Source organism: Eretmochelys imbricata, chromosome 6 (assembly GCF_965152235.1).
Source record: "Eretmochelys imbricata isolate rEreImb1 chromosome 6, rEreImb1.hap1, whole genome shotgun sequence".
NCBI classification, from domain to species: domain Eukaryota; kingdom Metazoa; phylum Chordata; order Testudines; family Cheloniidae; genus Eretmochelys; species Eretmochelys imbricata.
Genome location: NC_135577.1, coordinates 34,822,554 through 34,838,833, shown reverse-complemented (window position 1 = coordinate 34,838,833; position 16,280 = coordinate 34,822,554). Strand labels below are relative to the sequence as shown.

General features: G+C 41.3%; 1 protein-coding gene across 4 annotated transcripts in view; it reads left to right on the top strand.

The window, feature by feature from the left end:
* DENND5A (DENN domain containing 5A) overlaps window positions 1-16,280 on the top strand; it is a 115,714-nt gene that overhangs the window by 19,254 nt on the left and 80,180 nt on the right. For 3 of the 4 annotated variants that reach the window (XM_077818394.1, XM_077818391.1, XM_077818390.1), the window contains exons 2-3: window positions 15,005-15,076; window positions 15,706-15,815. In XM_077818394.1, the coding sequence (XP_077674520.1) occupies window positions 15,005-15,076; window positions 15,706-15,815 (182 nt within the window). Of the gene's footprint in view, window positions 1-12,422; window positions 12,530-15,004; window positions 15,077-15,705; window positions 15,816-16,280 lie in introns of those variants that run through there. The other variant, XM_077818393.1, reaches the window with a different exon arrangement.

Genomic DNA, 16,280 nt, shown 5'->3' with positions numbered 1-16,280 from the left:
TCACTAGAGATTTATTAAGAAAAGAAAAGAGTTATTGAATGGTTAAGGAATCGTATACATATAAGTGATTTTCATTGTTCATAAATCAGGGTCATAGCAGTAATGTGTTATCTGCTGGCTTGTAAAAGTCTCTTTGGAATTATCCCAACAGTTCAGAATCCAAAGGCAGCTTAGATGTAAAGTCTGTTAGTCTTTCCGTATTTTTTCTAGGGTATTCCAAATAATACTTGGAAGATCTCAATCCCACGGCTTGAACTTTCCCAGTTCAAAGCTCAGCAGATGAGAGATGACAGGATCATGCCCCAGATCCAGTATTTATAGCTCTCTAGCAGGCTGACAAGCCTCCTCACAATAATTGTCACAGCAGGGCTTTCCTCCTCGGAAGAATAGGCAATGCAGATAGTTTGTGGACCTTTGCTTTGAAGTTAATCTTCTATTTCCTATTCATACACAGGTAAACTAGTTACTCATTTACATAGGGCAATTAGCCGGTCCTCCATTATAACAGATAGTTGAGCTGAAGACAGTCTAGATATGGGTACCCGCATGGCCCCACAATATGCCAACATTTTTATGTCTGACTTAGAACAATGCTTCCTCAGTTCTCTTCCCCTAACATCCCTACTCTACTTACGCTACACTGATGACATCATCATCTGTACCCATGGAAAAGAAGCCTTTGAGGAATTCCACCATGATTTCAACAAATTTCCATCCCACCATCAACCTCAGCTTGGACCAGTCCACAAAAGAGATCCACTTCCTGGACACTAAGGTGCTAATAAGCGATGGCCACATAAACACCACCCTGTACTGGAAACCTACTGACCGCTATACTTACCTACATGCCTCCAGCTTTCATCCAGACCACATCACACGATCCGTTGTCTACAGCCAAGCTCTAAGATACAATAGCATTTGCTCCAATCCCTCAGACAGAGACAAACACCTAAAAGAACTCTATCAAGCGTTCTTAAAAATACCCACCTTCTGAAGAAACAGCAGTGAAGAAACAGATTGACAGAGCCAGAAGAATACCCAGAAGTCACCAACTCCAGGACAGGCCCAACAAAGAAAGTAACAGAACGCCACTAGCTGTCACTTTCAGCCCCCAACTAAAACCTCTCCAGTGCATCATCAAGGATCTACAACAGAGGTGGGCAAACTATTGCCCATGGGCCACATCCGGCCCGCGGGATCCTCCTGCCCAGCTCCTGAGCTCCTGGCCCGGGAGGCTCACCCCCAGCCCGTCCCCCGCTGTTCTCCCTCCCCCACAGCCTCAGCGCGCCATGCTGTCGGTGTAGTGTATTAACCTGCTCTGCGTAGGAATGAGATACTGGTAGCAGTTACGGAGAGCAATTTACTACACTACACTGGCGCAATGCTCTGGGCGGCCGGGAACGCTCTGGGCGGTGCAGCTGTAGTGCTGCCAGCCACCGGTGCTCTGTGCTGTGCAGTAAGGGGGCAGGGGGGATTGGATAGAGGGCAGGGGAGTTCAGGGTGGTGGTCAGGGAGTGGGGGTGTGGATGGGGTCAGGGTGGTCAGAGGGTGGGGAATGGGGGCAGGGATCCCGGGGGGGCAGTCAGGATGGGGGGGTTAGATGGGGTGTTGGGGGACAGTCAGGGGACAGGGAGCGTGGGGGTGTGTGTGGATGGGGTGGGAGTCCTGGGGAGGGGGGGCCGTCAGGAGGCGAGAAGCAAGCGGGGGTAGATGGGGGTGGGGGCACAGCCTCCCCTAACCTGCCCTCCATACAATTTCTGAAACCTGATGTGGCCCTCAGGCCAAAAAAAGTTTGCCTGCCCCTGATCTACAACTTATCCTGAAGGACGATCCCTCACTCTCACAGATCTTGGGAGACAGGCCAGTCCTTGCTTATAGACAGCCCCCCAACCTGAAGCAAATACTCACCAGCAACCACACACCGCACAACAGAACCACTATCCCAGGAACCTATCCTTGCAACAAAGCCTGTTGCCAACTGTGTCCACGTATCTATTCACTGGACACCATCATAGGGCCTAATCACATCAGCCACACTATCAGAGGCTCGTTCACCTGCACATCTACCAATGTGATATATGCCATCATGTGCCAGCAATGCCCCTCTGCCATGTACATTGGTCAAACTGGACAGTCTCTATGTAAAAGATTAAATGGACACAAATTGGACGTCAAGAATTATAACATTCAAAAACCAGTGGGAGAACACTTCAGTCTCTCTGGTCACTCAATTACAGACCTAAAAGTCGCAATTCTCCAACAAAAAAACTTCAAAAACAGACTCCAACGAGAGACTGCTGAATTGGAATTAATTTGCAAACTGGACACCATTAAATTAGGCTTGAATAAAGACTAGGAGTGGATGGGTCATTACACAAAGTAAACACTATTTCCCCATGCTAATTTTTTTCCCCTACTGTTACTCACACCTTCTTGTCAACTGTTTGAAATGGGCCATCCTGATGATCACTACAAAAGTTTTTTTTCTCTCCTGCTTATAATAGCCCACCTTAATTGATTAGTCTTGTTACAGTCTGTATGGCAACACCCATTTTTTCATGTTCTCTGTGTATATATATCTTCCTACTGTATTTTCCACTGAATGCATCCAATGAAGTGGGTTTTAGCCCATGAAAGCTTATGCCCAAATAGATTTGTTAGTCTCTAAGGTGCCACAAGTACTCCTTTTTTTTTTGTTTTTGTTTTTTGTTTAGGTAATATTAGTTTTCTGCAGTGTCTCACATCTTTGATTTTCAGGTTAACTGAACACGGTGGCACACAATATAAGGCAATTAAGACAGTAAAAGGATTTAGCATCTAAAAGCTAATTGGATTACATTGGTAAACTTTTCTAACAAGATATAGGTAAACTCAGACAAATACACTTAGCAGCTATTCTTTGATTCTTACCAATACAAAGTGATTGAGTTGGGGATTGCTAGCCTAATGAACATTTCTTTGATGCTCATACATAAGTGGATTGTCTCGATTACAATTGCAATGCCTCATGTTAAATTTTGATGGAGTCATTCATACATTAGTTTATGTGACACTGACAGATCAGCTAACTGAACAGAGTAAAGTCCTTAAATCTTTCACTGTAAAGTGTTTTCTCCAGGTCTTGCATCACTTTTGTGGTTCTTCTCTGCACCCCCTCCATTTTTTCAACATCCTTTTAAAAATGTTGACACCAGAAGTGGATGCAATATTCCAGTATCTGTCTTGCAAGCCATCTGTAACTATATTTGGTCTGTGGATTATAGGGCAGGAGCAGTTTGTAGGTTTATTACTTATAATAATCTTATGGGGTTGCAATTATTCTCCCTTTATGGGAAGAATTTAAGTCTTTTTGTATGTTCTCTGAATTCTATTGTGGGTTGAATCAAGACTCCCACTATCATTCTTGCCTGAAGCTGAATTTAGAATAAGTACTTCATTGTTAACTGCCAGTTACCCATACAATACATTATCTGCATTTTGGAAGTAATTTTGATATTCATATTGGATACCTGTGTGTAATCCTGTTTGACTGTGCAGCATGTTATTATAGAATGCAGTTTCCACCCAAGAACAAGAATTAAGAAATCAGAAGGGAGTTATTTTTATGTTTACTTTCATTTAAATATGTTCATGTACACTGCACTGCAGTTTCTTGGAAGCAGGCTAGAATTAAAGTAGAACATATGATAAATTAGTGTATTTGAAATTATCTTAACTTTTATGAGTAGTATTTGTTTTTATAGATTGCTTTGAATTAATGTGTGCATTGCTGAGAGGTGTTCTCTCTAGCACTCAGACACTAAGGGCTAGCTTGTGACATAAATTGCATGGTGCCATGGGTGAGGAAGACTACCATCCCTACATCCTTGCACAGGTTCCCTGGCCTAGACTTTGGGTTTGGAAATGAAGTAGTAAGTGGGTGTGTAGAGTGTGTAAGGGGAGTTGATGGAGCCTCAGCTCTACTCTGCCAGTGTGCTGGCCAGCACAGCTGAGCCAGCATTAGGGGTGTCATTTGCTGCTGCTGCAGACCACCAGCAAATCACTCCAGGTTCTTGTTTAATTTGTTGCATTATATTTAGTCAAAGCTTAACAGCTAGGGTGGATAACAATCAATGATCTAAAATAATTAAAAAGGCTGATTTTTTTAAATTTAAATTGGATTTTTTTGATAAAAGTTTTTTCCCTCAAAAAGCATATCTAAAGATAGCTACATTATAAATCAAAGATATCTCATCATGGAATAGGGATTATAAATTCTAATTCTATAGTATGAGACAATATATTCATGTAATGTTTAAGAAAAGTTTTGTAAATGAGTTTCAATAGTTCATGGATTAGGGACCCAATTTTATGGGGTTCCACGGGCTTCTGTATAGATTATTTAGGTTAATCTTTCTATCTATCTAGTGGGACTCAGTGCTCAGTCTAGAAGATACTATGCAATGCTTAGTTTTGCAGTTCTCAGACTGTGGATTTGTGTCTCCAGAAGTAACATGCTTAACAGCAAAAATGTTTTTAAATAAAATATATAGAAGTGAGAAGTAACAGACCTCAACTCTATTGTCCCTCTGCAAATTTGTGTACACAGAATCAATCCCTTACCTCTCTCTCTAAAAGTGCAAAGTTTTGAAAAGTTCAATGAATAGAAGATTGTTGGGAGTGGAATAGATCTGGACAAGGAGAAGTCTGGAGATAAATGTGAGAAGCGAGGGACATATGCTTGTTTTGTGAATATATTATATGTTTGCTGTTGAAGAAAAAAAATTCAGAATACGTAATGTTGTTTACTTAAATAAAACATTTCAGAAATGTCTATCTGGTGATGTTCTCCTCCTAATACAGCATGGCAAGAAAATCCTCCAAAATATTAATGATTAACCTGTTGAATTGGAGATATTTATGAAGTCATTGGGAGCTGAACTATCTGCTTCAATTACCTTTGGTAAATGAAATAACCAACCAACCATTCATTTAGCTGTAAAACTAATCTGAAAAGTTTTGCAAATAAATCACTGTTTAAAAATGGTATAGTGTGTACCTTCTAAAAATGAAACCTACATCTATCGCCGAGTTATGAAGAATATGTATTAAGGTTATAACAACCAACAAGAATGTACGTTTATGTAGAAAACCATGATTAAATCAAGTCTTCCCAACTAGTGATTTAAATCACTATTTAAATCAAATCCACCCTGTTAACAGCCTTTAAGATTTTTGCATAGTTAATCTATTTTAATATCTGATGTCTTAATGAGGGGAGCATCGGTCTTTACACCACATAGGATTCATATAAGCATATGTCAAAATATAAACTTGATGTTTCGATAACCTGCTACATTCAGTATGACTTATTAAAAAATGGAGTACATAATGTAAATGTACATCAAGATTGAATGAGGTGGATCAATAATATCCTGTATCATGGCCATTTAAGAAAAGAAATGATGCTTGGCAGATAGCAAAAAGCGACAAATTATTGAATCAAAATCAATATGCTTAGTTTCTGGCTGTCTTTGTAATTGTTTTGAGCAGCTCAGACTCTGTACTGGAGCCAATAAACAAATGAAGGTGGCACTGTTAATGATTCTTTAAGGTCAGTGTATCATGATCAGTCAAATTTGCTTGTATTTTTACAGGCTTCTTTTGGTTAATAAAGGTCTCCTCTCCAAGTTTGCTGTTCCTGCAGTCGGGGGTGACAATGGAGCTTTACGATGCTTCCTCTCATATCCCCTGCAGAGGTTGTTCTGAGTACTATGTTCCTGTGCAGTTTTCACAGTCTTGCACAATTTAAGTACAAGAATAGTAGCTCTGCACTAAAAGGCTTTTATAAATTCCTCAAGGTGGAAATTGTTGACTAACAAGTTGGTTTGTGTGGTTTTTTTAAAGGCAGTTTTCCTGTTTACTTACAAACATTTTTAACGTTTCCTTTCATCCTCACCCTGTTTAAAGACAAATGTGCTCTATGAAAATCGACTATTTTTTATAATATCTAGTGTTGAAAACAGGACCCGAAACCTGCCAGGGTAGCATGTGGGCTGCAAAGATTAAGTAATTGTGGTAAAAGCAGGAAAGAACCCCCTTGCGAACATATTTTCATTTTTTTAAAAAGAAAAACAAATGGTTAGGAAAAAACAGATCCGTAAAACCATAAAGTTTTCCTTGGAAGGGATTGGCACTGGAAAAGGTACAGGTAATAATTCCTGTCCAGATTATAACTGGACCCATATAAGTTACCTAGATGCATTTAATATAATTAGCATGGTTCAGATATACTGTATACAATTTAGGCTTTTCTGCATTATAATTAACTAATTTTGTAACCATCTAGTCACAGGGTTGTCACAAATGAATTGTGCCCATATACAAAATAGTTAATGTACTGTACAGTTAATAATAGTGGCTGCTAACCATGCAAGGTCCTAGCCAATGACTTCCTGTAAATAGGTGGTAACTGGAACTGTTGGAAAAATGAATTGGTGAAAATGTTTGAAGTTTTCCGTTTGCAAGGTTTGAAATAGACTCATTGTCCATTAATGTGATTAAAAAAAGATTAAATTTGTCACTTACCAAAAAAAAATAAAATCCAGTTTTCAGTAAATATGTGGTTTTCAGTAAGCTATTTGACAACTATGTCAATTAAGATTCATGAAACGCGTCATAGAAAATTTGTCACATTGACCATTTTCCCCACAAACTGTGTTTTAGAAAAGTTTTTTTTCTATGATGAAATGTGTGCAAAAGATTTTAATCCATTTTACTTGTAACATTGTTCTTTTGGGGTATAGCTGGGGACCTTTTACTGTGCCTATCTCATTTACTTAGCTGGTATTCCTTCCTCCCAGCTTTTTGTGAAAATAGGACATCTTTTGTGGGATTGTTGATGTAGCTGCAACCTTATATAATTATGGACTCATACTTGAGACTTGCTGATAAGCAGGCCAGGTGGGAGACAGGAAAAAGCCTTCCCCTACAGTATCCAGAGAAGTCCTGAAGGCTCATCAGGACATGATCAGAGAGAACCAATTACTAAAGACTTGAGATCTTTTTCTCTAAGTTACAAATCTAAGGGAAGCTTAGTTGACAGGACTTTACAAAGTACTGAAATGAGGTATCACCTGCAGAACACTTTTTCAAATTGCCTTTGTCATAAATATAAAGGGAAGGGTAAACCCCTTTGAAATCCTTCCTGGTCAGGGGAAAGCTCCTCTCTCCTGTAAAGGGTTAAGAAGCTAAAGGTAACCTCGCTGGCACCTGACCAAAATGACCAATGAGGAGACAAGATACTTTCAAAAGCTGGGAGGAGGGAGAGAAACAAAGGGTCTGTGTGTCTGTCTATATGCTGGTTTTCTGCCGGGGATAGACCAGGAATGGAGTCTTAGAACTTTTAGTAAGTAATCTAGCTAGGTATGTGTTAGATTATGATTTCTTTAAATGGCTGAGAAAAGAATTGTGCTGAATAGAATAACTATTTCTGTCTGTGTATCTTTTTTGTAACTTAAGGTTTTGCCTAGAGGGGTTCTCTATGTTTTTTGAATCTAATTACCCTGTAAGATATCTACCATCCTGATTTTACAGGGGAGATTTCTTTATTTCTATTTACTTCTATTTTTATTAAAAGTCTTCTTGTAAGAAGCTGAATGCTTTTTCATTGTTCTCAGATCCAAGGGTTTGGGTCTGTGGTCACCTATGCAAATAGGTGAGGCTTTTTTATCCAACATTTCCCAGGAAAGGGGGGGTGCAAGTGTTGGGAGGATTGTTCATTGTTCTTAAGATCCAAGGGTCTGGGTCTGTAGTCACCTAGGCAAATTGGTGAGGCTTTTTACCAAACCTTGTCCAGGAAGTGGGGTGCAAGGTTTTGGGAAGTATTTTGGGGGGAAAGATGCGTCCAAACAGCTCTTCCCCAGTAACCACTATTAGTTTGGTGTTGGTAGCGGCCAATCCAAGAACAACGGGTGGAATATTTTGTACCTTGGGGAAGTTTTGACCTAAGCTGGTAAAGATAAGCTTAGGAGGTTTTTCATGCAGGTCCCCACATCTGTACCCTAGAGTTCAGAGTGGGGGAGGAACCTTGACAGCCTTCTTAAGAAGATTACTGTTGTGTGGGTAATTTCATTCCCAAAGAAGACTCAAATCTTGCAATTCTGAGGAGAGTTGCTGAAGGGAAAGGAGTTTATGGGGCCTAAACCTTATTAATCATCTCAATCAGACAGGGCTTAGCTGTAGGCGTCCTCTCCCATTAAGGTGTACCACCCAGGATTACTGTGGGCGAACACAGAGGAGAATCCTAAACGCAAGAGAGGAGATGTGGTTTGGCAGGGGTGCAGGTGACACACATCATAACATGGTCTGCTTCCAACTTTCAAAAGAAACCTTGTGGCTTGTTGTTTGTCAGATTAAATGCAGTTGGTTGTTTGAATATGGGATATTCTAAATACAGCAGTTGTACTGAATGTGCCATGAGTAAATTCAAATAAACAGATGCATGGCTAAGCCCTTAATGCTATCTGAATTGAAGTGCAGTCATTTCATAGTAAGTATAAACAAGATCAGGATTGATTGGCTAGTTCCTTACCTTGTCTTGTGAGTCCATGCAACACAAAGAGTATGTCTTGGTTACTAGAGGTGTGGCATGAAGTCTAATTAGGCTGTGAAAACAAGTTAATTTTATCAGTTATCCACTAGAAATCATGTTAAATTAAAGGGTTCTTGAAACCTGTTTAACTTTGTTCTAGAATGGACAAGTTCTTAGTTTCCTTTACATTTGTAAGGTCTGGTCTCCACTACAGACCTATATTGGTATGACTGTTGCTCAGGGGGTGAAAAAGCACACCTGAGCAGTGATGAGCTGCCAAAATCTGAAGAACCAGTTCCTTCAGTTGCTCCAGGTCTTCGGCGGCACTTCGGCAGCGGGTCCTTCACTTGCTCTGGGTCTTTGGTGGCACTGAGGGACCTGCCACCGAAGTGCCGCCTAAGACGCGGAGTGACTGAAGGACCCGCCGCCAAAGTGTTGCCAAAGACCGGGAGCAAGTAGAGGACCCACCACCAGAGTGCTGCCAAAGACCCGGAGCGCCACCGGGTGAGTAAAAAGGGATTCTCAAGGGGAGCCTTCCCAGCCAGGAGCTGAGGCGGGTCGGACAGGATGGTCCTGCGGGCCAGATGTGGCCTGCAGGCCGGAGTTTGCCCAACCCTTTAACAACCGGTTCTAAACTGGCTTCAAAATTTTTAACAACTGGTTCGCACGAACCGGCTCCAGCTCACCACTGCCCTGAGTGACATTGTTATATTGACCTACCCCCTGTGTAGACAGCTCTGTCAGTGGGAGAGCTTTTCCTGCCAACATAGCTACTGCCTCTCAGGGAGGTGGATTAACTACGCCGATGGGAGAGCTCTCCTGTCATCTTAGAGCGTCTTAATTAAAGCGTTACAGTGGCGCCGATGCAGCATTTTAAGTGTGGACTTGCCCCAAGACAGCTCATCAGCTGAGCTTATTTAAAGCTCAGGCAGAAGGGAGGTATTGAGCAACATCTCGTGAACTGCATCAGTTAATGAGCTCAATATTGAACTTTGATGCTTCCTGCCAGTGTAAGTTTGTATTTGATACTTTTCTGTGATATGCCTCACGGTCGGCATTACGAATGGGGGTGGGAATTGAAATCTTGGGATTCTATCTGTGTGTGCAAAGGATCCTGGGAAGAGGAGGAGATTATAGTAACTTTCTATGTCAGGCAGGTCTTCCCCAAGAATTTTCAATCTAGTTTAAGAGGAGATGCAAGTACCTTTATCAAACAAATAAAAGTAAAGTGTCAAAGGATGGGAACTATAATAAACACAAACTTCACTTGTGTTCCTAACTATTCAAACTTTATATCTTAACCTTATTCCTGCTTACAGTATTTTCATTTAAAACCCACCAATTTCTGTGGCTTCTTTTCCACTTTGTTGATATTGTGGGGACTGTGGAAAAATGGGGAAAAGATAAGGTAGAATGAGGGAAGCATGAAGCATAGTGAGATAAAACAAGTAAACTTTTCCCTCCCTGGCTGCTGTGAGTCCCCCCATCTGTGCTGGGACTCTCTGTGAGAGGAGGAGCTTTTAAGCTATGTCTTCAGAACCTATGTATGGGCTGAATAATTGATTGACAATACCTACCTTGAGTTAAAACTCCAGTGTAGACAAACCCTTTCTGTGTGATGGTTCAATACCTTGCACAGTGGGAGCTCCAATCTCAGCAGGGATCTCCGCATGCTGCTGTAATACAAATAGTAATGTAATACTATAAAATTGGCTCATTATATTGAGGCATGCACCAATATGTTCAGAAATATGCTGGCCTGAAGTAAAATACTGGAAAACAGTGTTGCCAACCCTGAAGATTCAAAAAGTCATGAGACTAAAAATAATAATAAATGTTTTTTGGGGTCTGGTGTTTTTAGTTCTTAACTCCCCTCTCCTCCCGCTGAGTGTGCGCGTGACGGTGTGTGTTGCCTACTCCCACATTTATAGGGTACGGTGATTTTTGGTCACCTCCTGCAGCCGCTCTTTCCCCCAACGCCCAAATCAATCCTGTTCCCTGTCCCCCACCTCAGTTCAGCCCTGTCCCAGCCTCATTTCTGCTCTTCCTGGGGTTCTTCCTCCCTCCCCTACCCCGACCTGTGGGGGTGGCTGCATGGGGGGCAGCTCCATGGATGTTGCTTCCCTCTTCTCCCCATCCACTTCCCAGGCTGAGTGTTGGAGGGAGGGGAGTGGAGGTGCCATCCCATTGCTCACAGGACGGGTAGGGGGAGCAGAGACATCCTGAGCTGCTGGGTTCTTCCTTCATCCTCTTCCCCCCTGCCCCTCCTATGAGAATTGTATCCCCGGAGGGGGAGCAGGGAAGAGCCTTGCCTGGCTCCTGCAGCAGCAGCGATTGGCTGCTCTACCCTAGTGGGCAGGCCAGTGGAGAAAGCAGCCAATCGGGGAGGCTTCCCCTGTGTTTCCCTGCCCCCTGGCAGGGTGAAATTCACTAGACGGCTGGAGCATCTGGACTCATCACAAGATGAACACCAGCCCTGGCTGAAATCTGTCCCTTGGAACAAAAAACAAAATAAAACAGACAAACAAAAAAATCTCAAGAGTTGGCAACACTGAACTTATTGGACACATCAGATTTTTACAGAACTTTTCTTTTCTCTTCCATCCTCATCTTCTTAAGTTTAGAGAAACTGTTACTGGTGTTTTCCAATATTCAATTTACTGTGTCTGTTAAACTTGATCTTCCCTTCTTTATTGAAGCCTTTGAGGTCAGCAGTAAATGAAGAGATATCAAGATGATTTGTTTTCTCCATAAGCCACGTGGTCCTGTAATCTGCCGATTGGCAATGCCAGAAACATAGTTAACACCTTATTTGCTTTTATCTGCACTTTGAGATAAACAATGCCCACAAGCAATATATGATCAAATTTCTCTTTTCCTTGGTAGATGTGTTCAGCAGCACTAAAACCTGCAGTTGTTGAATATCTTCCTTTGGCAGTTACAGGAAAAGTGTGTCTCGGGGGTGGATTTTTGGACTCAAGAGGCCACATCTTGGTTTTCAGCCTGAACTTTGCATTAAGCCTTTTCTACATAACTTGCCTTTTGAAATGTCCTAATGGAACCCACCCGTTTTCTTTTGAAGGCAAGATTGCTCATTCTGAAGGCCCACTTGCCAAGGCTGGTAAGAGACACCTATAAGGTGAAAAGACATACTGTGGTGAAAGGAAAGATGAGCACTGTTAACTTGGAAAGATAATAGGACAAATCTGAAATCAGGAAATAGCATCAGTTCTCCCAGATGCTGATGAAGACTGAGCATGATGGCTGTATGTACAGAAGAACAGTATCAAGGCAATGTTGAACATAGCCTACTCATACAACAGTGGCACATGTGCACTAGTTTGATTTCTGCTAACTTTACAGGATGGTATGTGAGTTTTGTTTTGTATTTCCACCTGGGCCGTGGATTGACTTAAAAGGGAAAAAAACAAAAACTGTTGACTTCTAGGGGTCAAGTCAGTATTTTTGGCTTAACTTTGACAGTGTCATTTTAAAAGGTTTTAACTTGTAGACACAGCTATAACAACCTCTGATTTCACCTATACTGCAGAGCCACACTTTCTTTGCTTGCTGCAGGTTCTTAAATATATTTCAGACAGCTTCTCTTCAGTGATATCACAATGTTACTCTTAATTGCAGAGTTAAAATGGTCTCAGCAAACATGTACTTTGAAATTGATCATCATAATGAAACATCTTGTTAAAAGAAGGTTCCTAACCCAGGGAATATTTGTGTTTTCTTTTCTTTTAAAGATCTGCTGATAATTGTGGTTTTGGGAACCTGGTGATTGAAACCACCTACCACAAAGTATAGGAGAGAAGTTGGCATGCAAGTGTTTACTTCCATCTGAAATACCATGGAAGAAAAACAACAAACTAACTTAGTGAATGTCTATCTTTTTCTGAATTGATTAAAGCTGACATTACATCATTCTAGACTGACACAGTATAGAAAACAGTATGTGTTTTAAATCTCATGACTTGTTTCTAAAAGCCTGTACTACAGAGGTCTCTGGGGTTTTTCCTTGGAGTCTGTGTGAAAGTTGAGAGATCTGGGGTGGATGTGTGGAATGTCATTTATTTTTCTTTGCCCATTTTTGACAGTGGTAGCTTGCATCTAGGACAGTGGTTTTCAAACTTTTTTTTCTGGCTACCCAGTTGAAGAAAATTGTTGATACCCGCGACCCAACAGAGCTGGGGATGAGGGGTTTGGAGTGTGGGAGGGGCTCAGGGCTGGGGCAGAGGGTTGGAGTGCAGGAGGGAGTCAGGGCTGGGGGTGCAGGCTCTGGGGTGGGGCTGGGGATGAGGGGTTCGGCGTGCAGGAGGGGGCTCCGGGTTTGAGGGGGGGCTCAGGGCTGGGGCAAGGGATTGGGGCGTAGGGCTGGGGTGTGGGCTTACCTCCGGCAACTCCTGGTCAGTGGTGCAGCTGGGGTGCAGAGGCAGGCTTCCTGCCTGTCCTGGCACTGCAGATCATGCGGCTCCCCGGAAGCAGCCAGCAGCAGGTCCGACTCTTAAGCAGAGGTGCGCAAGCGGCTCCACATGGCTTTCGTCCACAGGCACCGCTCCTCCAGCTCCCATTGGCTGGTTCCCAGCCAACGGGAGTGCAGAGCTGGTGCTTGGGGTGTGGCCTGTCCCCCCTGCTTAGGAGGTGGGCCTGCTGCTGTCTGCTTCCAGGGCACAGCACAGTGTCAAAACGGGTAGGAACTAGTCTGCCTTAGCCAGGCAGCACTGCCAATGGCCCAGTCGGCGGTGCTGACCAGAACTGCCACGACCCAGTGCTTTCCATTCCGTGACCCATTACTGGGTCGTGAACCACAGTTTGAAAACCACTGGTCTAGGCTGTTGGGTTCACTTTTCGTTTAATTATTTCATTTTAAACTGTTCCATAAATGTCATTGTTACTAAATGGTCCTTTTTGTTGACTCTGACCCTCCAAATGATCTCGTTAGTTACATTTTAGAGGAGTTATATGTGGTCCTTATTTTCTTTTTAATACCCAAATGTTCTATTAATAGATTTCAAATTTTTCCAAATAGGCTCTTGCACAGTAACTAGATATAGCTTATCAGTACCATATAAAGATGTACATAATTACAAAAGCAGCTGAAAAAAGCTGCATGGCGATCAGATACATTTACAGAAAAAAGGTGGATGTGCAAACTAAACTCATGAAAGTGAAAATTGGGGGCTCTTTTTTAAATATGGGGGATTAAATATGTCAGATCCAGCATGGTCTCTGTTAGGTTCTGATTCAGGAAAAAGTCACTGTTCAGTACAGCATTTAAAGATGATTAACTTTGAAGTATGTGCTTAAGTGATTTCCTGAATTGGAGCCCTTGTTAGGGATTTTCACGTTAAGAACCCCATTAAAAGAGTTGGTAGAGTTTGCTGCTGTGTCCCCTCAGAAAGCTATATTTGGGAATGTGGGGACATTTTGCAGAACCTAATGTTGTGCAGCGCAAAGATTTTAAGCTGTTTCAGTCAATATAGAAGTGTAATTTTAAATATGACTGTAGAAGAACAGAACAAACCCAACAAATTCCAAATCAACTTCCTTTGCTGCTTAATTATTATGTACAAGATAATAAATGAGGGGTTGAAATGTGGTGGGGTTTTGTTTTGTTTTTTTTTCCTTTTGCAGGTGTTGCTGAAGTCTCTAGATTTATTTAAAGCATGTGATTTCATGTAATTCTGCCCAATTGTTACAGCAGCTGTTACCAACTGCATGCGTGCTACCACATTCTAGTAAGAAGGCAAAGGTTATTTTGGGAGGCAAATTTTGTTTGCCTTTTAAAAAAAAAACCAAAAACCAAGTATTAAAAATTGCAGTTGGTGAAGTGAGCTACAGCAGCAAGACCCATGATGGTTGAATTTTATACTCTGGAAATTAAATACATTCCAGCACAGAGGCTCCAAATGAGGCTTTATGGGCCATATGGGCTTTAGGCCTCCCATTACTCAATGGGGGAAGTCAGCACCATGTCCATGCACCACTTAAATCTCACTTAAACCCTATTTTGAGGGTTTATGTAGGTCTTAACTGGTGCATAGGTCTTGGCCTGGGCCCTTGCATGGGGTGAATTTCATCATCTCCTCTTAAGGGAATTTTAGAATATGGCTTTTAAAGAAGGCATTAGTTTAACATGTAGTTAATTACCACTGCAGTGGTGTCTTGGCCAAGGAGAACTGTTGTGCAAGAATTCCCGTCCTCTGAAGTGTATTTATTGCTGACATTTCTGATGGCTTATTAATGCTCCATTTTTATAGCTATTAATATGCTTAAGTAGTATGTGTTAGGAAAATATGGAATCAAATCTATTGTGCCGGCTAATTTTGTATGACATATTGTGCATTGGTCACTTCTAGCTGTATAATTACTGAATAGTTCACATTATTAAATTGTAATGCAGTGTTGTTTTTATTTGTTATATAGCACTATGCCAGTATATACAGGCCTCTAAAACCCGAGATGGTGCCGGCTGTTTCATTGCAAGTGCAGTAGAAGGTAAAAGGAAAAAAAAGAAAAACAGCACAGACTTTCTAGCTCTTTCAATATCTTTTGTGCCCTTTGACCTCTTAACTTCCTAGATTCTCTCTTCACAGCTGACTTTTTTTTTTAAGTAGGGGGTGGATTTCCAGACTGTCAGTCTCCAAGAAGAAAATTTGAGGAGATTTTTAAGTGATGTCACTTGTGTCTGTCTCAAGCTCTGTCTTAAGCTTTTCGCTTCACCTTTGCATCTCGTCTATTTGTGCTTTTCATGGGTAATACAATTCAGATTATGTTCTGCAATGTATTCTATTGCTGTGCTCCAAACAGAATTTGAAATAACCCAAATGCAGCTTCTACAGTTGCTGCTAAAAAATAAAGACAAAACAGTAACTGTAGACTGCCTCTAGCATATTCACGTTTCAAGAAAAGCACAGATAAATAATGGTGTATAAATGTTACCAGTGCTAATACTTTTCAGTCTAATTATATGCTATCTTGCATTTTCTGTTTCTGTTAAAGGGAATGTCTGTACTTAATCCACTTATCTTCACGTTTGCCTACTGACATTTTGCTTTCTGGCCTTACGTGAAAGAGCTTGGAAAGAGAATGAAATGATTGATTTGATATTTTTTTCACTTTTTCAGGTGAAAATTTTGAACAGACTCCATTAAGACGCACATTTAAGTCCAAAGTTCTTGCTCGTTATCCTGAGAATGTAGAATGGAATCCTTTTGACCAGGATGCAGTGGGAATGGTCAGTATGACCTAAGGTGCTCTTTGTTTTTGTTGGGTTTTTAAGACTAGTGCTCCCTTTACTATAATTGCCCAACTGGATTCTTTCAAGAAATTATCTTTTGATAATGGCAAAATAAAAAGCTGTAGTACAAAATGTTAAATACTGATTGACAGGTTGCTCTAAATTTTGCAGATTAGTTTAAATGAAACAATTCCCATTTGATTTTATACTTGGAGAATATAAAAAAGGCTTTTTCCCCTAAAATAACTGATTTTCATATTATCATGCAATTTTAGGGCCAGAAGTGACCTCAGGAGGTCATCTAGTTCATCCCCCTGTGCTGAGGCAGGACTCATGATGAATAATTTTTTTACCCTTATGCTGCAGTATGCCAAAGAGTAGACTGTTGGAGTAGAAGTGAGGGAAAATTAGTCTTTTGTGGTTAATGATTAGTTGTTCCGTCTACATCTATTTTTCTTTTTC